Below are 24,353 nucleotides of genomic sequence, written 5' to 3' on the forward strand. Positions count from 1 at the left end.
AACTCGATCTTGCCTCTTGGAACTTTTTAACTTGTTGAGGCTGGGGGGCTCCCCCCCCCAGCCCCCCTCTCTTGGAGACAGAAGTGATCTGCCTGCGGAAAACTCGGATTTTTCGCCTTTTTTTTATGTTTTTTCGGCTAAAAAAACTGAACCAGTTGAGCTAGGATGGTGAAATTTCGCGTGTGCCGAGCCAAGAACATACCTAATAACCCTGCAAAACCTCAGCCAAATCGGCCGAGCCGTTCAGGAGGAGTAGTGTACACACACACAGACAGACAGACAGACAAAACTTTTCAACCGCGCTGGAGTAACAGGCTTCGCTATCGCTCAGCCAACAAGTAAGTCGTTGTGAAATTATCCTTTAGTTCCAGTACGAGTTTGGTTTAACTAGCTATTCGTTCCGCACCAAATCTTGTCGCTAAAAAAATTAGCGATAAATGCGTCGCTAAGTTACGCCCAAAATTTTTTTCAGTGTAGTGGGGGGTTCCATTAACAGAAAAGGGTGGAAAATTGGTTGTTAACCAATTTTCCAGCCTTTTCTCTCAATTCGATCCCGGTTTCCCGCTAAACAAAGCGTCCTAGCGTTTTTTGACCCAAAAATCCCCCCCCCCCCCAAAAAAAAAGGAAAAGTAGCGATATACATCGGCAACTTTGGCCCGTCCCGTTCATCGGGGAATGTGCGAATTTCGCCTTTGTTTAACCCTGACGGGGTTTAAACCTGAGTCTGGGGTCGAAAAAAATGTTATTTTCGTCATCAGCGCCCTCAAAAACATCAGAAACAATGCAAAAATTTGGATAGAAAGAATTTTCAAACTATACCCCACTGGGTTTTGAACCCGGGTCCAAACCTCTCCGATTCGCTTGAAACTGGCACCTTTGGTTTTGTTTCGTCGCCCCGATTCCAAAAATACCCCTAGATCCCCTCCTAGCTGTATCCGTTGCCGAAATTCTCTTCGACCCCATGTAGACCATGATGCACCTGCAGCAGCGCCCCCGGGGCTCGGATCGGATTTGCTGCCACCGGGCGGTTCTTAGGATCACCCAAGGAGGCTGCATACCAATTTGGTGAAGATCGGACCACGGGATGTCCTCGGGCGGACGGACGCACGCACAGCAGGGGTCATACTATTGCCCGTCCCTCCGTCATTTTTTTACAAAAAGGAAACGGGACGGGCCAAAACTCTTAAGGGCCCCCAAAAAATCGAAGTAGGGGTCTATACATTCTGCCTTAATGCGGGTAAAAATTAGGGTACGGGCCCCGACATTCACACTGCTAATTCAAGTTGGAGACAGCTTTACACTATTTTACGTGAACTCCAATGTGTGTGACATTTAAAAGCGAGCCACGTTTTTCCCACGCTGACAAGTGAGACTCGGTCTGTCCCACATTTTAAAGTAAAGACACAAACCTGTAATATTACAACAGAATCACCTACAGTAATGCTGTTAAAAAACAAAAGTATTGTTTTTTGTCTGAACGTGGAACCCATCCAGAAACAACACTTTTGTTTTATAACAACTTCTTTTGCTAGTAACAATAATGTAATCGTGATCTCAAATAGAGGGGGACACACCATCTTACTAAATTTCTGCATACACCACACGCAATAGTGACAGTGATAGACATAGCATGCGCTTCTTTGTTGTTGTGGCAAATGCCTCTGTCTCTCTTTCGCGTCACTTCCCGATGCCATCGATGTTAGTGGACGTATGAGTGGCAGCTGGGGTTAATGCCATCCGCTTTGGGAGGTTGCTCATTGTTATCATCCAGCTGTCCATTTGGATAGCACAGCTGTCTGCGCACGGTTCTGTCCTGGTACGTCTAATGTGCCTTTCGCATCATTTCTCTGGTAATTTATTCCACGCAATAATAATTTCGGTAGAAAATTTTGACAGATTGTCTACCAATCAAGTCCATGCGTAAGGCATTGTATTTATTTATCGGATATAATGATGTTTACCCGTGTTTCACCCAGATTCATGTATGTACAATTAGATAACCGTAAGAGTTGCCCGAACTTGCATTCCGGACTTGCCAGAAGGAGCTGGTATCCTCTGCAGAGAGTCACGTGGCACGGATTCCCCAGCCGCCGGGCAGCGTCGTACTGTACAAACTCAAGTGTGTACATAGTACACTCCACCTGGAGTATACATGCATGTACACCAACCTGGAGTGTACATAGCATGTACACTTCACCCTGGAGTGTACTTGGCATGTACACTCCAGGTTGGCGTGTACTTGCCAAGGACATGCCAGGTGGCTCATACCTGCAGCAGGGAGCCGGCAACAGTGGACCTGAAGTTACACGCCAACCTGGAGTGGACATGCCCAGTACACTCCAGGTTGAAGTGTACATGCTAAGTACACTCCAGGTCGAAGTGTACATGCATGTACACTCCAGGTGGAGTGTACTATGTACACACTTGAGTTTGTAGAGTATTCCCAACTGCTCCACAGTAAGGCTCTACTACACTGGTAAAACTAAAGCGTAACTCTATGCTTGAGTCAAGCATAAAGTTACGCTTGAAGACGTTACGCTTGAAATGAAGCATAGGCTAGAAATTCCCCCATGCATTTAGATAGGGGAAATCTTGGCGGATGAGCTTGTTACGCTTGATTTCAAGCGTAAACTGACTACGCTTGAAAACAGTGGGTAATACTACGCTTTAGTTTTACCAGTGTAGGAGAATTTGTTGTCAACAAATACAACACGAAATTCCTATAACTTTAAAATGAGGACAAATTGATAACGAATTTATGACAATTCCCGCCATTTTCATCAAAGGTCCTTTACTTAGTGCGCATGGGCGTGACAAAGGATTGTCTCACGCACAATTTAGCGTGGGCCAAATGGGTGAGAAACGGTTTGGCCCACCTTTGCCTGCCCATGGTTCCCTGAGGGTTTGAGAAAAACTGTATCTCACACCAAGGGGTAAGGCACACGTGGTTCACACTCGTAAGCGTGAGACGTATTGGTTCTCGCTAAATGGTGCGAGACTGTCGTCTCACACTTGGATTTGAAGTGCATTTTCGGGAGGGCCCTCCAATCCTCACGTAAGCCCTCGTTAGAAACGAACACTCTGCGAAACACGGTCTCCGGCAATATTCCCTGACCTTCCAAACGTACCCCCGGGATTTTTAAATTTATTTTAACAGACTCTCACTCCTAGCCTCGGTTTTGTCCTTCCTGACTTCTTTTCAACTTCTGGTCTAGCTCTTCTCATAAGTACTCTACGAGTCGGGTCTGAAAATTCAGGGCATTTTCAAACACCGTGCCGATGGATTCGATTCGAAGTTGATGGCTCTGGTTCCAGGGCAGCGATGTCGCAGAGACGAGTCCGTGATGGCTGCAAGAGCATCGTCCTGGGTGTGTTTCTCTTATTTGTTTTCGGACCGCACATCGCCAACGGCAAAGCGGGAAAGGCAATTAACTCATATGCGGTAAGAAGAAACGCGTTTAGTTAAAGCGCAGACACAATGTTGGATTTACAAAAACAGCAACGACCGGCCGAAATTCGGCGTTGAGGGACTCGTGTGTCATGTGCTTGTCACTAGGAGCCCCACTCTCTACAACTTTGCTTTCGTAACTCTATAATTTCGATTCGACTTTTCAGGGAAAGTACATTGTCTACGCAGACACGTTCTACATGTGTGATAGTGAAAGTTTATGGGACTGGAACTTTAGGGTCAGCCACTGGAATCCTGCCAAGCCGAATGAACTACAACGTTTAACTGGCTGGTTTAATGCCACAGTGCACAGCTTGACGGACGCAAGTTGGGTGAGTGCCATTTGACAACGGGCTTGCTGCAATTTGGTCCGAAGTTGGGAGCAAACATTAACTCAGTTATGCAGGACTCCTAACCTTTACACTAAAAACCTAACTGTCTACTTAGGACACTCTTACAAATGCATGCTTGGCAAGTACACACTTACAAACGCATGCATGGCGCCGTATAACTCCATGCCTAGCATAGGCGTTTGTGAAAGTGTACTTGCGCAGCATGCATTTGTAAGTGTGTACTTGCCATAATGCATTTGTGTGTGCTTAGTGGACAGTTAGTTTGTAGTGTGCATGCATGAATCCAAGGAGGGGGGGGGGCTTTTGCCCCCCGCATGGCACCTAGATCCTACCTAAAATGCAGGCTAAGTCATGCTTCGCCCCTGTAAAGGAGGCAAAAGGGTAAGAAACCCCCTCCCCTTTCACTCCACGAAAAATGTCCTGTCAACGCCGTTAATTTATTACCAATGTATGCTGTTACGCAATTCACGGCGTTTGCTGTGAACTAGTTCACGGCGTTCATTGTGATCTCGGTTTCAGTGTTCACTGTGATCTGGCCACAGTAAACGCCGTGAATTGGAGCCTGATTTGCAGTACTTTCTTGCTCAGCGGCGTCAAACTCACAGTGTTTACTGTAGACCAGATCACAGTGAACACCGTGAACAAGATCACACACTCTCAGAGCCATACTGACATTTTTGTCTGTACTTTTATTTAAAAATTATTTCTATGTAATTTATGAATAATTTTTTAGGTATCTCACTGATAAAAATCTATGTGTAACGTATTGACATTTTGCATGTTAGCCTTACTAACAAATCTGTCACTAGTTATTTACAAGAAGTATGGAGGCCTTCTGGGACTAATTTGTTAGTGCCTACTAAGAGATTTTGTCAATAGTAAGAAAGAAACGGAGTCAGTAGTAACTAACTAGGGGTACGCGCCGTTTAGTTTGGGCGCGTAGTAGGCGAGCGATGCGTCTGAACACATTCTTATAGGAGATGGCGAAGAATATGTGGAGAAAAAGGCCAATACAGTGTCTTCCGTCACGAAAAGGGCCCGGGAAATTTATGTCATTTTCGTGATTATCTTACTGAAAACTGCAGGAAACAATGGGAAACTCAACTTTGTAATTTTGGTCACAAAATTTGGGAAATTTTTGGAAAAGGAAAGGTCTGGGATGAAATTGGAAGTCATTTTCGTGATTAGCACACCAAAAACTGCAGGAAACTATGTAAAACTCGACTCAAAAATTTTGGTCCAAAATTGGTAAATATTTGGAAAAGAAAAGGTCTGAGATGAAATTTGAAGTCATTTTCGTGATCAGCCACCAAAAACTGCAGGAAACTATGTAAAACTCGACTCAAAATTTTGGTCCAAAATTGGTAAATATTTGGAAAAGTAAAGGTCTGAGATGAAATTGGAAGTCATTTTCGTGATCAGCACACCAAAAACTGCAGGAAACTATGTAAAACTCGACTAAAAAATTTTGGTCCAAAATTGGTAATATTTGGAAAAGAAAAGGTCTGAGATGAAATTGGAAGTCATTTTCGTGATCAGCACACCAAAAACTGCAGGAAACTATGTATAACTCGACTCAAAAATTTTGGTCCAAAATTTGGAAAATATTTGGAAAAGTAAAGGTCTGGATGAAATTGGAAGTCATTTTCGTGATCAGCACCCCCAAAACTGCAGGAAACTATGTAGAACTCGACTTAAAAATTTTTTTCAGAAATTGGAAAATTTTGGGAAAAGTAATGGTCTGGGATGAAATTGGAAGTTATTTTCGAAATTTTCTAAGTGTGTTTCCTGTTCATTGTGTCGTAACATGAACCCTAACACTGTTACTCAGTCGAGTAACATTCAACAGCCAGCATTGAATTACTTATACGATTCACAATGCTTCAATTACCATTCGATATCTCCTTGTTATTGAACTTATGAATACACAATGTTATAAGTAATACCTAAAAAGCCTTTTATCTCCCTTTTATTTTAAACTAGTGGATGAAACTTCATTGATTTATCTCAATTCATTAAAAGAGAACATTTACAGGCGGGCTGATTGCAACTACTTTACGGAGAAGACCTTCTTCAGATCCAATAATCGTTCCATTAAATTTCAATGTCGAGCCCACTTTTTGCTAAACGCAAGTTAATCTTATTCATAATGATAGTCATGATGTGATATTTAATCTTTAAAACAGTATAGCATAAGTATTTACCTAACATTCTGAATAAATTAAAAAGAAGCCAACTCAAACCATGACTGACACAAATTACCAGTTGTCGCAGACAATGTATGATGAAGTTAAAAGAATCGTCTCATGAAATCAAAGACCAAGTCACTGAATCGTCTCATTGAATCAGATGTCAATGTCAAACCATGTATGCGCTACTCTCACTCACCATATAGTTATCTTTAAGGGTTTGTACTATAGTAAACTTACAGCATTGCAATGAAGCTTTCCCCAGAGTCAGTGCCAAGAGTCAGCAAAGACTATTTATTTTGGGAAATTAGTGTCTGGTTTGTACTTTTAGATTGCATTGATCTATTTTCTAACTGTTATTTAGCAAAGCAAACAACTAAAAAGTATAATGTCTGAGAATAAAACTGGAAATACACTCTCAAAACTTAAAAAACCAAAACATTCTTGCAATTATCAAACGATCAAACACACTCCACTGACTAAAACATTTCCCCTGTGGCGGGGGAGGGGAGGGGGCGGACGGACGAAACGCGTAATAATTGTCACTTTCATTTTCCGTATTTCACTGTGTTGACACTCCGGAGGGGTTTCAATCATTCTAGAATATCGAAAAACTAAGACCGAACTCACTTCTTCTAGAATATCGAAAAAATAAGACCGAACTCACTTCTAAGCCCTTTTCCTCTCTATTTTTTTTTATTTGCCAATGTTTTGCCAGTCCCGTATTTGAGAGCCGCGGCCGCAAGTATGAAAATTGCTATATATGCTGCCAACCTAACCACGCTAAGAACCAATTCAAAAAGATGTTTTTAATATTTCAAACGGTAGTAATCGTGAATATAAAAAAAACTCCCCCTGTGGGGCCTTTAGGGGATGTTCGGTGCAAAATTTGGTAACTATTAGTGTTGTAGTTGCTGAGAAACGTGAGCGTGTACGCTACAGACAGACAGACAGACGCACGACCAGTCACTTTTCGGAGCGCCCAAACACGGCAAGGGCTCGCTATCGCTCGCCAATAAATAAAGTCAAATACAAATAAAATTCTATGTACATGATCAAAATTGTCGCGACATTAAATATTTTTTTGGACTTGCAAAACTTGTCGCTGACTAAAAGGGTCCAACAAGCTATCCGTTCCAAAATAAATGTTGTCGCTGAAAAAAATTTGCATTAAAAATGTCGTTTTGTAAAGACAAAAATTTTGTCAGTGGTTATTCTGGTAAATTTTTATCAACAAATTTATCAACAATTTTATCAACAAATTTGTTAGTAATGTACTAACAATATTGTCTATGGAATTGTACATATACCATCCCAGTCCCAAAAAACCATGGATTGCATGGGATCCCATGACACAAATCCCATGACAGGGCACTGAAATCCCATGAGACTGCGGTTCAGCACCATGGACAAGCGGCATGCCATGCAAAATGGAGATCGTTTCCCATGGTGCAGGCCTAGCACCATGGGAGGACCTCCCCCATGATGTGAACTTTTCCATGGGTTCAGACTTCCCATGGGAAGGCAGTCCTGCTCGTGCGTTGAAGTCTCCGCCTAATTTCCAATTATAGGTCATATCATGTCAACGGGGCCCTCCAGACAAAATATGATTGCAAAATCGGATGTAGCGTCAAAAGCTTAGGGGGTGGCAGTTCACATGTGAAATTATTAAATCCAGATCAGGCACTGATCTCATCATGTTGTACTCACAAGAGACTCTGCCAAGGCAAGGAAGTGCTTTCCATGACTCACACTCCATGGTACCTTTCCCCATGGGTCGCTAGACACCATGAGAAGTTGTTCCAAAAATCACGGGGAATCGTTCCCATGGAAAGAATCGGCCCATGGCATCCCATGCACCGCCATGGCTCATGGGATGCCCCATGGTTTTTTGGGACTGGGATGGACTTTTTATTCGTGGCATATGAACAAATTTCTAAGTATTATTGTATATCGAGTAACATTTAGTGACTCGAAACTTGTCTTTTGTCTGTCAATATTTTTATCAGAAATAAATTGGCAGTGTTTCCTTGAATGCAGGTGAATGTTGTACTGGACGTACGAGCGAACAACATGTGGAAGGAAAACGCTTTCGTCTTTAAGTTTCCAAACATGGCCTGCACATCGGTCAAGAAACAAATCCCGGAATTCTGGAACGTTGTCCTGAAACTGCCGAGAAACGAAAAAGTGTGCCGAATACCGCCGGTTAGCGAGAGTCGCTTAATGGGACCGGAACCGAACGTGCGACCCCAACCACTGGTGGAGTCGTGGAGTCACACGTTCGGTTCAAGTCCTGTTTAAGGACTGGAGCTCAAAACGCGTCTCGACTTTTAGCCGTCGTCCTACGGTCCGTTTGAAATATGCAGTCTCCTCAACTAAATCGTGCTTTCTTGGTGCAGAAACTTTACGAGCTCCACGACGAGCCCATCGCCTGGTTCTTCCCCAGCTTCCCGGTCATGCCGTACGGGAATTACCGCTTCCGACTGACCATGGGGCCGCCCGGCAAGCCAGCCATGTCCTGTCTCGCGGCAGAGTGCCACATCGTCCCCAAGATGTCGTGACAGAACGCTCGTCCTAGGAAGCGCGCACAGTAAATTGAAATGGCAAAATTCGAGCCCCGAATCCCATAAACCGACAGGTGGCGAGCCCATTCTGCTTACAAGCCACGGAATCTGTACAACACAGCCCCGTATTCCCCTTGCAAAATGGAAATTACATGGGCACTATATCAAGAACCTATATAGCTCCAATCCGACTGACTCACTGACTCACTCACTCACTCATAGAAATGTTTAGGGTCAAGGAGAGGTCGTAGAGACTTGCGGTTTTTTCCATTCGATTCCAAATTTTATGCGAAAATTGGGAAATATCCCAAAAGTTCAAAATTCCTCACCGTTCCCGAGCAAACCTACTTAATCTTCAAGAAAGGGGACCAAATTCCTCACCGCTTCCGAGCAAACCCACTCAATCTTCAAAAAAGGGGACCGACCGACTGAAAATTTTTATTCGCCCTATCGGTAGGTCTGGTCGAGACATTTCCGAGACTGTGCCGCAATCGGGTCCCCGTCACCGGCAACATCCTCAAAACGATTAAATAGGCCTAATTTCAACAAACTCCACTCAATCTTCAAAAAAGGGACCGACCGACTGAAAATTTTTATTCGCCCTATCGGTAGGTCTGGTCGAGACATTTCCGAAACTGTGCCGCAATCGGGTCCCCGTCACCGGCAACGTCCTCAAAATCATCAATCAATCAAGAACCTATATAGCCCCCCTATATAGTCCCCTTCAAAAAAGGGGACCGACCGACTAAAAATTTTTATTCGCCCCATCGGTAGGTCTGGTCGAGACATTTCTGAAACTGTGCCGCAATCGGGTCCCCGTCACCGGCATCATCCTCAAAACGATTAAATAGGCCTAAATTCATCAAAATCTACTCAATCTTCAAAAAAGGGGACCGACCGACTAAAAAATTTTATTCGCCTCATCGGTAGGTCTGGTCGAGACATTTCCGAAACTGTGCCGCAATCGGGTCTCCGTCACTGGCTACATCCTCAAACAAGCTAGGGCCCGCCCTTCCGTCGAACCGAGTTGCCAGCTCCGCTTCGCGGCGCCGGCAACTCGGTTCGACGGAAGGGCGGGCCCAGCTTGGCCTGCCGGCGGCCTTTTCTCGGGCCTTCGGCCCTCGCATCAGACCCAACTTGGCCAGTCGAAGGCCCGGGCCTTCGGCCCGCTCGCATCACACACACCGTGAGCGGGTAAAGCAAAGTTATCGATGTACCATCGTGACTTAGGCCCGCCCTTCTATTCACAATATGCAATAGTCCTTACACTTTTTACTCCAACTGTCCTTAGAATATGCCCATTTCATTTGTCTCTTCGCCCTCATTCCGAAAATACCCATATTTGCCATGCTACTGCAACTCCTTGCAATAGAGGCACAGCAGGAGCGCAAAACAAGTCCGTCGCACTTTTTCCCATAACTCATGAAGGCGGGCTCCTGGCCCCCCCTTCCGACCCCTCGTTGAAGAGGTCTTGCCAAGACCTATCCAAAACCTATCCAAAAGTGAAAATTTTCAGTCGGTCGACCCCCTTTTCAAGATCCTGATGTGACTAATAGACGAAGTCGGGCTCCTGGACCCCTTTTCTGACCCCTCGTTGAAAAGATCTTGCTGAGACCAATCGAAATCTGCAATAAGTTTTTTAGTCGGTCGACCCCCTTTTATGAAGATCCTGATCTGGCCAACTTGTAAAAGCGGCCGATGGGGTCGGGACCAGGTCCATTCATCTTGTCTCGTCGCCCCGATTCCAAAAACACCCCTATGTGCCCTGCTAGCACCAATAATGGCGGAAATCCCCCTCCCGCTCATGTAAACCATGATGCACCTGCAGCAGCCCTTGTGCGACCCGGACGGGATTTGCACCACCGGATTATTTGTTTGGACGGTACTCCTGAAGTACCCTCCAAATCTGGTTACTCTAGCTCAACTCCTTCCTTGTACACAGACGCCAACAACAACAACACACAGACACAAAGGCAAATGCATAGGCCCTCCCCCTATTTTTAGCAGATGATACCTTTACAAAAACATACCTAAAACTACAACTACAAGACACATAAAGGTGTCAGCTAGCTTTTACTCGAGAGTCCAAAAACCAAGTGCGTATCCTAACAATATAATAGGGGCTGGCTGCCGGGGCGGGCTGATGAGTCTGTCGCTGCGGCGCAGCCTGCGCGGAATTCGACAATGGCACCCCCTCCTCGCGCGCGACGGCCTGCGCGCAGCATTGACAATCCCTCCCCGCTACAGCGCAGAGGGGGCCAACGGGCACGGCGCGGCCAAGCCCTAGTCTCATGGCGCGGCGGTGCAGGCCACGGCGTGGCGTAGCGTAGCACAGGGAAGGCTTCCTGTTCTGACGGAACTCGCGCGGCGGCAGGTAAAATTCAAATCGGCCGAAACACGTTCGGACCTGCGCACGGCTCCGGGCGCACAGTGGTTTAAAATGCGATTTTCGGGGGAATAAGTCCTAGCATGCGTCCCGTGCGACCAAATGCTACCAGAATTGAACTGAATCATCTGTAGGCAATAGGCAAAGACCAGTTCAAAGGAAAAGGTGGTCCGATAAAAATTGGAATTAAAATCCTAAAATAATGAGAAAAATAGCTGAATTAGTAGAAAAATGACAGAATTGACAAAAAGTGCAAAACTAAAAAATGCTCAAAATACTTAGTTTCAACTTCTGAGCCGCATTAAACCATTTTGTTACTAAGAAAAACAACATATTTGAAAAGAAAAACAATCGCACTAATGTTTTTTTCATTTTGAACGGTGCACACCAGAAGCGATTAACCCCAAAACCAATCAATTTGGCACGTTTTTGTGGTGTTGGTCCCCTTGCGTTTCGTGTTGCGGACGTATGCGGAAAAGTTATCGCCAGGGCATGTTAATATACATGTAAGGGAAGCGCCTCGCACCAATAACTCAGCTACATACGCTCACATAGATGACCAAAACTCAAAAAGTAAGTTTTTAAAGGTTTTGAACGCATTTATAGCAAAAAACCGCAACCGTGGGCCCAAGCGTTAACGGAATGTTGTGCTATATGCTGCTTTCCTTTGTCTAGTGATGAAACTAAGAGAAAAAGACGCTAGCTTACCAATAGCATCGCCCTACACGAAAAAATGGCGGTCGGAAAAATTGAAGAAAATTAGGTGAAATTGCCTAAAATACAAAATACTAGAATCAAACCTTTCCCCGTGGCTCGCGGCTCAATTTAAAAATCTATGAACGTTATTTTACGTTATATTGGAGTATTATAGTCCGTTTCCACCCCCCAGCATGCCTCCAAAACGGTTTTGAAAAATCGACTTATTCCCCCTAAAACAGCATTTTAAACCACTGCACTGTCAGAAAACTCCGTAAAAATACGGAAATTTAACGGAGACTGTCCATTTTTTTTAACGGAGATCTCAATTTTTTTAATTATGGATTTTCTCCGTAAAAATATGGAAGTTATGTATATAAATGAAATAGAAGCCTTACTTATCAAAAAGAACAGACTAATTCACGTTATCGATGGGTTGGGTGACCAACTGATTAGGTGTTCCAAGAGTACGCCTTCCCTAAAGCAACCTCGCCTTTGGGTTTCCGTCCATTTATCCGATCCTAATGGCATGTGGTCAAGTGGATCTTCAAACAGTTTTGGAGAATATCACTTTCGCCTAAAAGGACACTGTTTGCATTAACATCGAAGGTGGAAGGAGGGAAGTAAACCGTTAAAATGCGTTTATTTCTGCAAAAATGCGGTTCATCTCCGTAAAAATACGGAAAAACTCCGTAAAATATGGAAAATCTCCGTAAAAATATGGAAAATTTACGGAGCCTCCATTCCCAAAATTAGAGTAACTTTCTCCGTAAATTTACGGACTTTTTTTCTGACAGTGTGTGGGGCGGCCGCGCGGCGCTCCATATGACCTTAGGGGGAAGAGGGGAACGAAACACGTAAACTATTCTCACATTTAGTTTCCGTATTTTCCTCTGTTGACACCCCGGAAGGGTTTCAATCATTCCGGGTCTCCCAGCATGCATCTCGGTTGCGCAGACCTATCTTCCATATGACCTTTCTTCCCCCTCCCCCGTCACAGGGGAACAGGTCAGTGCACTGAGTGTAGCTGTGGATTGTAAATAGAATGTTTTCTTTGCCTTTGTGTGCATCTACTGATTTTATTTTCTCTGACACTATCCTAATTTTTAAATTTCATAGTAAATAAAATAAGGTAAATGCATGAATAACTTCTGTTGAAATTAGAAGACATGTTAGTTGTCTTGGTTTGTCTCGGGAAATGACATTCTATTGCAATGCTCCAAGCTAACATAAATATTCTAGTACTAACATCTATTGATTAAAAGAATCCATAAATAGATGTATTTTGTGCAATAAATAATCCATATATTTAGTGCTAACAGATTATGAACTGATATTGGGTTCAATGAGACGATTCAGGTTTTGAGCGGTGGGTGACTTGGTAATTGCTTTTAATGGGACGATTCCTTTCACTTCACCAAAGCTTGTGTCCGACAATTGGAACCAAGTATTGGTAATGATTTAAAAGCTGGCTTTCTGAATGTAAGCCCAATGTTAATACTATACTGTATTCTTTTACTCTAAAGATAAAATATCACGAGGCATGAATAAGGTAAATTAAGTTGGCATATTGAGCAACAAGTGGCCTCTGCATTTGACTTCATGAGACGATTCACTGAATTTGACAAAACTTGTTCTCCGTCGAATGCTTCAGATCAGCCTGCCCTAAACTGAGTCACTTAATAAAAACTATGATTACATATTCCAGTCTATATTGTTTAATTCACTGGTTTTAAATGAAAGAATGACAAAAGGCTTCTCAAATATAACTAATAAATTTGTGAATTCATTAGTTTGAAGAAAAAGATGTATCGAATAGTGAGTCAAGCAGACGAGTAGCTAATTAAGCGATTCAATGCTGGCAATGGAATGTTACTCGACTGAAGGAATCTCATTGGTGTGGCATTAGGGTATTGGTGACGACAAAGGGTGATCCATGAAGACCAACCCAGACCCATTCTTTACCTATTATTGATCAATTTTGTATCAATATTTTTCAATCGAATCTCATATTGATTCTTGGAGTTTTTTGAATGCTGATTATGAAAACCACTTCCATCTCTACTCCAGACTTATATTTTCATCTCAAATTAGGTCATTTCGGACCAAAATTTTCAGGTCGAGTTTTATATTGTTTCCTGCAGTGTTTGATGAGCTGAACTCAAAAATAACTTCCAAATTTTTCCCAGACTCACGCTTTACCCAATTTTGACCAAATTTGGACCAAAATTTTAGAATTGAGTTTGATGTTGGTCCCAACAGTTTTTTGTGTGCTGATATCGAAAATCACCTCCATTTCGACTCCAGACTTATATTTTCATCCCAAATTAGGTCATTTTGGACCAAAATTTTCAAATCAAGTTTTTTATTGTTTCCTGCAGTTTTTGGTGCGCTGAGCTCAAAAATGACTTCCAAATTTTTCCCAGACTCACGCATTACCGAATTTTGGCCAATTTTGGACCAAAATTTTGGAATCGAGTTTGACGTTGATCCCAACAGTTTTTTGTGTGCTGATAACAAAAATCACTCCCATTTATACCCCAGACCTATATTTCACTCAATATGAGCCCACAAGCTGCAGTCCGAAGTGCACAAATTCGCATCGCTCAGCCACACTACGCGCCCACACAAAACGGCGCGTACCCCTAGTTATTTTTGTTTTGTTTTGTATGTAGACATTATCTCCTACTTTTGCATCTCGCCTTTCTGGAACAGCTCAGACAGCTGAATCAAACTCCAATGTTTCTGCAATACAGCCTAGCCAGACTTTGGAACCCATAAGTGTTGGGACTAGAAATGCAGCTTCTGCTGAGCCTGATGTAAGGAGTTGTATTCTTATTGTTAACTAGCAAGTGAGCATTGCAATGCTCTTAAAAAAATTATTATTATTTTTAATATTATTGTTATTTTTTTTAGGTATTTTCATCTGCATCTCACCTTTCTCGAGCAACTCAGGCTGAATCAGACTCCAATGCTCCCGTGATCCAGCCCACTCAACCCATTGATTCTGGGCCTCTAACTAAATCTTCTGTTGAACCTGATGTAAGGAGTTGTTGTTTGGTATCTTTTTGTTAGCTAGCAAGTAAGCATTTAAATGCTGTTTTAATTATTATCATAATTTTTGTTTTTCAGGCGTTATCTTTCTCATCTCTGTCTCACTCTCCTCAAGCAACTCAGGCTGAATCAGACTCCAATGCCCCTGTAATCCACTCCACCCAGACTTCAGAACCCATTGAGTCTGGGCTTCCAAATAAACCTTCTATTGAACCTGATGTAAGTATTTTTTTAAAACTCTTCTTGAGTTTGAACATTTTATTATATTTGTTACATTTTCCTAATCATTTCTCTTTCTCTTTGTAGGCCTTTATTTCCAAGTTATTGGAGAATTTAAAATTGTTACTACCTAAATATTTGCAATTAGAAGTTCTGGATAATAGTCTCCTGCGGATAGTGAAACTCAACACCTCAAGGAATGCGGTAGTCCAAAGCTGTGTTTACTATGACCACAAAAATCAATCTGTAGGTCTGTTTGTAAACGGGATGCCTATTCCAAATGAGAACAAAGTTTTTGATTGTAAGACAGCTCCAGACGCAACAAACATTGGAAGTCTGTCAGATTATTTATGTGAGCTGGTGACTAGGGTTGGACAATTTAAAGTCTGTAAAGGAGTACATGATCATGACGAACTATGGGAAACATCAAGGGGATTTCTGGACTATAGCTCATCAGTGGAAGATCCATGCTTTAGAAATGCAGAATGTCTCTTTCTGATATCTTCTGGAAAAAGTGAAATCTGTTTTGGTTGTCGAGCTCAAGTGCAGAAATTTAAAAAGGGAATTAAAAAGAATGGAGGCAGAAAAAGAAGATAGCTGAAAGCTTCGAGACAAAGATTTAAGCAGAGAAGGATTGAAAGCCAGAAAAGATAAATACAGAAATCTGTATATACTTGAAAAAAAAAAGCGTACTAATAGATTGCAAAGAAGAGTTGATTCCCTTCAGATCAGGCTTGACGAAGTTTTGAAGGATGAGCTTTCCTCTATTCTGAGACTCAATCAGCATAAAATGACACCTTTACAAAAATTGTTTTGGGAGTCTCAACTGAAAATCCTTTCTCTTGATGATAAAAGGGGAATGCGGTGGCATCCTATGCTAACTTGCTTGGCCCTTCATTTACATTCCCTCTCCAGTACAGCCTATGAATTTATCAACGAATGCCAATTTATTACTTTGACTTCCAGTCGACGATTATATGATTACTCGCGCTGCTCGCTGGGGGCTCCGCCCCCAGACCCCCGCATGTGTGGGGCGCGTACCGAAGTATTTTTAGTAAGTCCGTGGTGACCAAAGGGAAATTTTCTAATGAAGTAACTGTACTGCTTTTTGGAAGGGTCTATTTAACTGCTTTTGACCATTAATTTTTAAGGTACTATTACTGCCCAATTAGATAGCTTGTATTGTATAGGCTACTGTGGCAGTGAACGGCATTCAAGGTCCGGAAAATATTGAAGACTGCTTTGACAAGAATAAGATCTGTATTCATTGTGGTCAATGTGACCGAAGGCCAAACTAATGGGCCTCTTTTGCGTCTGTCATTTCTGATTTCTCCGGCAATATATTACATGGCTTTTACTGCTCGGAAACGGTTGTATTTTGTTCAATTTAGGCCTATTTCATCGTTTTGAGGATGTTGCCGGTGACGGGAACCCGATTGCGGCACAGTTTCGGAAATGTCACGACCAGACCTACCGATGGGGCGAATAAAATATTTTAATCGGTCGGTCCCTTTTTTTAAGATTGAGTGGATTTTGTTGAATTTAGGCCTATTTAATCGTTTTTTGAGGATGTTGCCAGTGACGGAGACCCGATTGCGGCACAGTTTCGGAAATGTCGCGACCAGACCTACCGATGGGGCAAATAAAAATTTTTATTGGGTCGGTCCCCTTTTTTGAAGATTGAGTGGGTTTTGTTAAATTTAGGCCTATTTAATCGTTTTTTGAGGATGTTGCCAGTCACGGAGACCCGATTGCCGCACAGTTTCGGAAATGTCTTGACCAGACCTACCGATGGGGCGAATAAAAAATTTTAGTCGGTCGGTCCCCTTTTTTGAAGATTGAGTGGGTTTTGTTGAATTTGGGCCTATTTAATCGTTTTTTGAGGATGTTGCCAGTGACGGAGACCCGATTGCGGCACAGTTTCGGAAATGTCTCGACGAGACCTACCGATGGGGCGTATAAAAATTTTTAGTCGGTCGGTCCCCTTTTTTGAAGATTGAGTGGATTTTGTTAAATTTAGGCCTATTTAATCGTTTTTGAGGATGTTGCCGGTGACGAGGACCCGATTGCGGCACAGTTTCGGAAATGTCTCGACCAGACCTACCGATGGGGCGAATAAAAATTTTTAGTCGGTCGGTCCCCTTTTTTGAAGATTGAGTGGATTTTGTTGAATTTAGGCCTATTTAATCGTTTTTTGAGGATGTTGCCAGTGACGGAGACCGGATTGCGGCACAGATTCGGAAATGTCTCGACCAGACCTACCGATGGGGCGAATAAAAATTTTTAGTCGGTCGGTCCCCTTTATTGAAGATTGAGTAGGTTTGCTCGGAAACGGTGAGAAATTTGTTCCCCATTTTTGTAGATAAAGTAGGTTTTCTCGGAAACGGTGAGGAATTTTCAACTTTTGGGATTTTTCCTAATTTTCCCATAAAATTTGGAATTAGGGATGTAAAGGCCAGTAATATTACCGGCAAAGAACGGTATAATACGGTAAAATACCGTATTTTACGGAGACCCCGGTAAAATTGGTATTTTTCGGTAATTTTGAAATATTGACTTATTTGAACTTCTTTAGCTTCCATACGATTATACAAGACGTACGGACTGAAAATAGCGCTTCTTTTGAACTTTTGGTTTGTGTCTGCCCCTCGTGCCACCCCGTGTACGTTTAAGACGTATAGCCACTTCAAATTACTGTGAAGTTAATGTTCTCTTCTTTTTCAAAACTTGTGGAAATCAAAATCCATTTACACGAGCCAAATCTCCGAAAGGCAAATCAAAAACCTTTCTTTGTTGCTAAGGTTCATATAATTTTAACTAACTTAAAATTGAAAAGAGGTAAGTCTAGGGGTAGATATTTGTTAGACATTTGAGTTGAAAAGTGTAATGAACATTGGTATGGTTGTTGGACACTTTGCAGCCTTCAAGGAAAAAGGTTTTTTCATGGAATTATTGAGACAACTTACTTGGCCAACGAGAAAAACTGCGCCCGTTTTGTTAAGACTGAAGTATATTTGGGCTGTTAACTTTGCTGCTCTACGCATTTCTTAATCCAGTCTAGTTGGAATCAGTAAAAAGCAGTCAGATTCAAAATTAATTGGGAGGGTCCAGTGAGAGAATAGTTCATATTTTTGACCCACAGGGTCTTTCGTCCTTGTCTATTTCAAATGCGACATTATCTTTGGGTCATGATGGTTTTCAACCATGTTTGGAACGATGCGGCCGATAATTTATGAAACACCCTTACCCAAATAAACCTCTTTTCCTCCTATTTCACAAGAAGAACCACAGTTACCCCTTTAAGTGAAGAAAAATCAATTTTACCCAATTTTACCGTAATTTACGTAACTTTGAATCTTACCGGTATTTTTGCATCCCTACACTGGGCTACTGCGCTGTGCCCGCATGGGGAGGGAACGGCACGCATCTTTACCTGGGAGCGCCGCGCGGCCGCCCGGAGCCGTGCGCAGGTCCAAACGTGTTTCGGCCGATTTGAATTTTACCCGCCGCCGCGCGAGTTCCGTCAGAGCAGGAAGCCTTCCCTGTGCTACGCTACGCCACGCTGCTGCTGGCGAGCCGAGCCGACACTCTGAGAAAAAATGACGGTAAATCCTGGATAATTTTTTTGCCGAACTTTACCGTACTTCAAAAACCAGTATCCACCGTACAGTCTACAGTATTTGCCGTACTTGTTTTACAAAATATTCCGTAGTTTTTTAACAGAAGTTATCGTTCTTCCGTACAGTCTATGCCGTAGGAAGGACCAGATCTGGTCCCAACAAAGGCTGCTCCCAAGAATTGTCCACATCAGAATCTTGAAAAAAGGGGGTCGACCGACTGAAAAATTTTATTGCACCTTTCGATAGGTCTCGTCAAGACCTCTTCACCGAGTGGTCGGAAGGGGGGTCCAGGAGTCCGACTTCAGCAGTTACGTACATCAGGATCTTGAAAAACGAGGGTCGACCGACTGAAAAAAAAAACTATATAGTTTTTGATAGGTATTAAAAGTACGGGATTCCCTGTAAAAAACGACGGTATTGCCTGTTAAAAAAGTACGGTGAAGTCTGGAGTAATCAGTACAGGATTTACCGTGATCTTTTCTCGCAGTGGAGCGCCGAGCCGGGCCGAGCCGAGCGACTCCTCGCCGCGCCACGCTGGTTTGGCGCGCCCACCCCCTTCCCCTTTGTCCGCGACCTGCCGCAAACTCTCTTTCATTCATTATCCCTTGATGCCGACTCGTGTTTGATATCATTTCTCCGGCTGAAATATTTTTCTGGAATTATTGGCAATACTCCCCCCTGTCATGTCTTGTCCGTGGGAAAACTGTCTGAGAGAAGCCGATGGTCCAGAGCCCCCATTCCCATCGCCCCCTCCCCTCTCCCCCGCCGGTGTATTCTGAATTTGCATAACACCTGTTGTCAACGCTTCAAGACTGTGCCAAGTGACAAGAAACAATATTTGAGAGATTTTGACGTGCTACATTTTATTTACGGTCGTCGCAAAATCGAAAAATATTTGAGTTTGGCCAGCCGTTTGAACGACCGTTGCGCCCTCTGCTGGCCGCAAGCGGTACTACCCTTTCCTGCTTCCTTCCGCCCTGGCTGGTCCAGTCATTTGGTGTCCAGGTGTCCAGAGGAGAAGTTGTGTAATAATTGCCATGCCGTTGCCCGAGGAACTACTTGACTATGAGTTTGAAGAAGGAGAACTGCAAGCCTCAGATGAAGAAGAGACCTTGGATTTGAACGAGTCGGGGGACTTGTTCGGAGAGGTAAGTGAAATGTTGTGAGAGAGTGTACGTGTGTCCGTTTTCGCTGCGTCGCGTCGGCACGCCTCGTGGCGCGATAGCGTCAGTAGTATGGGATGAACTTTTGGACACTTTTTCCCTGGGCTGAACTTTCGGACATGTGGGCATCTTGAGCATGGGTGACCTAACCCAACCTTAGCAGGTCATCATCTTGAGAGGGGCTAACCTAACCGAACCTAAGCAGGTCTGGACCCGCCCCTGTGGCTGGTACTTTCGGACACCTTGAGCGAGCCTAACCTAAGCAGGTCTGATCTTGTCCGCGGCGCGCCCCCTTCTGGTTCCGTCGCTGGTGCCGCGAGGCGAAGCCGCGGCGCGCTCCCCTCCCTAGGTCCGCCCCTGCCACCGCGCCGTGCACCGCGGCCGTGCGTGGAGCGGTGCCGCCAGCTCGCCGCGAAGCCGCGACGAGGTGCGCACCTGCGCACGAGGCGTGAAACCGGCGAGCACACCTGTGCCTCCGGTCCTCCGGTGGGTCATGGAGTGGTCCGCGGTGCGCCGCGCGGACCACGGGGCACTGCAGTAGCTCGCAGCAGGGTGCCGTGAAGCAGCGCCGCCTAGCGGCCTCCGCGCTAACTACTGCCGCAACAATGCTCTCCGTGTGCCACGGCACATAGCTTCTGCGCGTCCCGGCGCGACGCGCTGTAGCAGACGCCGCTCGACAAAGCTTCATTTCTCTTTTATGGACTCGTATTTCTCTCATCACCCTATGGAATTATGATCGGAACAGCATTTCCTATCGCCTCGTGCACTCTGTTTTCTTTAATGTGGTCCTCGCTGTCGATAAACACAAGTTCCGTGCCGGCTGTCTGCAGGATTTAGCCTCCAACCCAAAGCCGTCGGAGCGCAACAGGTTTTTAGTGTTTTTACCGTGTATCAACGTTTTCGAAGAGAAAAAATACTGCGAGACGATTTTAAATGATGAATGCAACCAACTTTTCTTTTCGGCGCGTTCAAAATCACTCGCAATTTCGCAATAAGAGTAACACGTCCGGGAGGTTCGCTGTGATTCGTCTAAAATACTGATTTTTGGCGAATGAGCGGAAAGCGCGCGAAACCCCCTCCCCCGCCGGCGGGAGGAAAAGAGGAGGGGGTGGTGGATAAATTGAGGCGCGCCGGTCGGAGCGTCACTTGTGTTTTCGCCGTCAAGATGAGCCGCTGCAGACCGGTCACAGAGATGTGGAAGGGCCGCGCCCTGGAGGCGGAGGACTCCAGCTCCGAGGACTCGGAGGACGACATGGGGGACGTCGTCGCCATAAACCTTGACGAGCTCGAGGAGGACCTGTTCATGGTGAGAAGAGTGCGTCAGTGTGTTCTCGTAGTGGCGTGGCTCTGTCTGTTTGTCCTCCCGGTGCGATAACCTCGCTCGGTAGGATTTTTCTAAGGCGGAAGCTATGCCCGATTTCGTATCGGTGCGTGGCCGCTCGACTCTCTGTAGAGCCGTGGCGTTTCCTCGCACCGTATTTTCTAATTCAAATCGGTAACCTCAAAATTTATTTTCCCTTCCAGACCTGTTGAGTCAGTTCCGTTTTCTTGTCGCGAGTGCAGTGTTCGTTCAAACCGCGTCATGGTTTAACTTGTCTGCCTCGCCCGTGCCACGCCACGCCGTGCCGGGCAGGCTGTGTCCGTTACGTTCTAACTGCGTCATGTCTGTACTTGTCGCCGGCCGACCAGCGTGTCCGTTTGTCCGGCGCGCGCTTCTCGGAATCGCGCCACGCCACGCCGTGTTATGGCTGGCTGTGTTGCGCCGCGCTGTAGATTGAGTCCTGATGTCTCGTTCATGCTCGCCGTCATGCTCCCCGTGTCCCCGCCTCGTTTGAGGCGTTTCCGCGAGCGTGGGAAACCTTTCCCGCCGGCGGCCGGGCGCAGTCAGCTGACTGCCGCGCCGACTCGCTCTCTCTCGCACCTCAGACTGGCTGACAGCTAGTCGCGCCCCCTCCCCTGCAGTGTACCGGCGCTGCGCATTGCAGCGCCGCCGGGCCGGGCCGGGGGTTCGAATCCCAGCCGTGTCTCGCGTCGCGCTCGGTATAGTTAGTCTTCCTGGTGATGTAAAGTTCGTCCGAGTGGGTGGGTGGAGTGACGCTGCCATGTCTGCGTCTGTGTAAGTCGCCTGCCTTGCGCAGCCTATTAGTGCTTGCTTCTGAAATTCTCGCTAAAGCATGTGTTTTGCTTTCTTGAAGTTTTTGAAGCTTTCCCTCTCAGTGTACGTCTCCACGTGTATTCCACTTTTTTCTGTGCTAAAGAAATGTGAATACAGTTTGAATCGTACACCGTGTTTTCGCACGCCAATATCTGCGGTTCCACAGTGAACGGCCGATAATGGCACGCGATTTTCTTTATGCTTTTGCCGTGAAACTAATCGTTTCTTTACCCTTAATGGTTTCAGTCCTCATCTTGTGAAGATGACAACCCCGTCCCCGTCGGCACCGGCCCCCCAGCAGGGGATGATGATGCGGCCAGACATGCTTGGGAACCTACACGCCCACCTTCGCAAGCCGATGTTGCACCAGTTGCTGAGGAGGTGCCTGCACCACCAGCCGAGTGGCTGCCGCCCCTGCCCCCCGGCACCCCTCCACCGGCTGCCCCTCTCCCAGAGCTGCCCCTGCGCCCGGGCTTCCCGAGGGACGAGCCAGCTGTAAGTCCTTCACCATATTTTAACTGTGCACTTTTTACATCGTTGGCAAATCACCTTCCTTTAACTGCACTTTTGTTTCCGTCAAAACTGCAAGTAAGGGTTCATGTGCGAGAGGGTTCTACTTAAATCTAACTGAATTGCATGATGTGTTTCAGGAGGATCCAGAGAAGGAGAACCAGTCATGCCCTGCTCTAGAGTTTATGGCCGAGTGGGTGGCGCAGTGCCAAATGCCGCCTCCCCCGCCGCCACAACCTGCTGCTGCAGGGCCAGTGATAGCACGGCGTGTCCCCCTCCATCCGCTTCCGCCCTACAAGGATGATGGGGTGAGTATTTGCATGTTTTTAACATTTCTGTTTCCTCACGCTGCCCCCCCCCCCGGTCCCGCTTATCCTTTGTTCAAATTTCAGTCGGTTTTTTTACCGCCCACGCCCCCACCGTCGCCCCCGCCTCCCCCTCAGCCCAAGCCACTGCCGCAGTTCCCCGACGGGGTGGCGCCTGGCGGAGTATGTGCTGTAAGCACTTTTTTTATTCGCAAACAGTGCCGCGTTTTCCCTCATGTCCATGTCATCTCAATATGTCTAACCACATTTGTTCATCTGTTTTCAGGAACTCTTTCCAAAGCAATCATGCAAATGAAAGTGTGCAAACCATTGTTTCTGGTCTTGAAGATGTGAATGAAGGTGGAAGGAAATTCATTGAATGTGTCTGAAAGGGTCATGGATGTTTCATTTTCTGTTGAAAGGTGAATACATATTTTATTAGTGTAAGTGTGTTTTTTGATTTTTGACCAGAAGTTTAATAATTTGTTTCGTTTTTAGTATTGGTGTGAGTAACAGTGGTGGGACAGTGACATCTTTGAATGGTACTGGTAATGTTGGAAATTCATGCAGTTGTTCTAAAGCTGGTTCGATTTCGTAAGTTTTTTCTGTTTGAAAAAAACTGTTTGAGTGTGTCACATGAATGATTAAAGGAAGTGTAACATTTTGCTGTGGTAATGGTGGGTCATTCCACGCCAAGTCGTCAAGGTTTTGAGGGACGTGTCGGCCGAACCCAGCGGTATTTTCAGGGATTGTTACCCCTACGGGCCCATTGAAGGCCCGGTACTTTTTTCCCCGGAAAGTCGACAGGGGTCTGAGATATCTCAAACTTCATTTTTGGTAAAAGAAATTACCTATCAACCTAAAAAAATTTTTATCTCGGAAAGTATTTGTCCTTTCTCAAAGCCGCTGATACCGTTGGAAAGAGGAAGAAAAACTGAAAAAGATAGGATTTTTTCCAAAAATTCTTGGAAACTTTTACTTTTTGCACTTTTATAGTGAAATGTTAAAAATGATGCAACTTTTTTGTACCCTGATCAAAAATGGCGTCTTATGGCTCAAAATGTACCTTGATATGTCCTCTAAACGAAAAGATCAACGCCCCAATGTATTTTGTGTAGTTCCGGAGAACGAGCGGTTCTTGTGGACCACTGCAAGGCTACTTTCCCGCTGGAACGGCTCCCACGCCACGCTCGCCTTCTCTGTGTTAGCGGACGTGATCGCCAGGGTTCGGCGACCGTCAGGTAGGATTCCCACCTCACTTTTCAGCCCACTAAGGAAGCGCTGGACCTCAGCGCCTGAAGGGCAAGCAAGGGAGAGACTGGGAAGCACGAAGGGTCACCTTCACACACATTTTTGGGGGTTGGCCGCGACTGTGCTCCGCGGTGCGCGTCGCCGCCGGTGGCGGACTGCGGAACTAACGAACTTGGTGGTGTGTGTTGTTTCTGACGATCGCTTGTTTGGATTGGGTGTCAGGCAGAAAGGTTCGGATACTTGCTGAATCTGCCCTGCGTTTGTTCCTGGCAGTTTGGAGGTGAACTATGTAAGTTCTACACTGGAGAATATCTTTGCGTGGCTTAAGTCTGATTCATTTGCTGGTTCAAATTCACGACGGGCTCTCTGCCGTAGTTTGATTTTTTTTCCCTTTCCAACCCAACCACTTTTTAGTCATCTTTTACTGGTTTTGTCACTGT

At 45.1% G+C, this 24,353-nt stretch overlaps 2 protein-coding genes and 1 long non-coding RNA gene across 5 annotated transcripts in view; all 3 read left to right on the top strand.

Annotated features, from left to right (window-relative positions):
- The window catches only part of LOC117643634, a 16,741-nt gene extending 7,746 nt beyond the window's left edge, over positions 1-8,995 (top strand). For 2 of the 3 annotated variants that reach the window (XM_034382629.1, XM_034382630.1), the window contains 3 exons: positions 3,616-3,780; positions 8,031-8,195; positions 8,390-8,995. In XM_034382629.1, the coding sequence (XP_034238520.1) occupies positions 3,616-3,780; positions 8,031-8,195; positions 8,390-8,551 (492 nt within the window). In that variant the 3' untranslated portion in view covers positions 8,552-8,995. Of the gene's footprint in view, positions 1-3,318; positions 3,443-3,615; positions 3,781-8,030; positions 8,196-8,389 lie in introns of those variants that run through there. The other variant, XM_034382628.1, reaches the window with a different exon arrangement.
- Positions 8,696-16,388, top strand: LOC117643360. Its single transcript, XM_034382203.1, has 6 exons — positions 8,696-8,710; positions 10,880-10,928; positions 14,352-14,455; positions 14,553-14,678; positions 14,769-14,909; positions 14,997-16,388. Exons 1-6 carry the CDS (start codon positions 8,696-8,698, stop codon positions 15,504-15,506), a joined length of 945 nt encoding a protein of 314 aa, XP_034238094.1. The 3' UTR covers positions 15,507-16,388.
- Positions 16,389-21,058: 4,670 nt separating this feature from the next.
- LOC117643641 lies at positions 21,059-23,332 on the top strand. The gene is made up of 4 exons (XR_004587637.1): positions 21,059-22,342; positions 22,498-22,665; positions 22,949-23,084; positions 23,161-23,332. It is a non-coding gene; the product is annotated as an uncharacterized LOC117643641 (long non-coding RNA).
- Positions 23,333-24,353: the final 1,021 nt, after the last annotated feature.

The sequence above is a fragment of the Thrips palmi genome, unplaced genomic scaffold, assembly GCF_012932325.1.
Source record: "Thrips palmi isolate BJ-2018 unplaced genomic scaffold, TpBJ-2018v1 HiC_scaffold_17, whole genome shotgun sequence".
Classification (NCBI taxonomy): Eukaryota; Metazoa; Arthropoda; class Insecta; order Thysanoptera; family Thripidae; genus Thrips; species Thrips palmi.

Coding starts and splice junctions, on each gene's coding strand:
- LOC117643360 (XM_034382203.1), top strand. Junction 10,929..14,351: donor CGGAACTCGCGCGGCGGCAG/GTAAAATTCAAA, acceptor TTTCTGGAACAG/CTCAGACAGCTGAATCAAAC. Junction 14,910..14,996: donor AACCTTCTATTGAACCTGAT/GTAAGTATTTTT, acceptor TTCTCTTTGTAG/GCCTTTATTTCCAAGTTATT.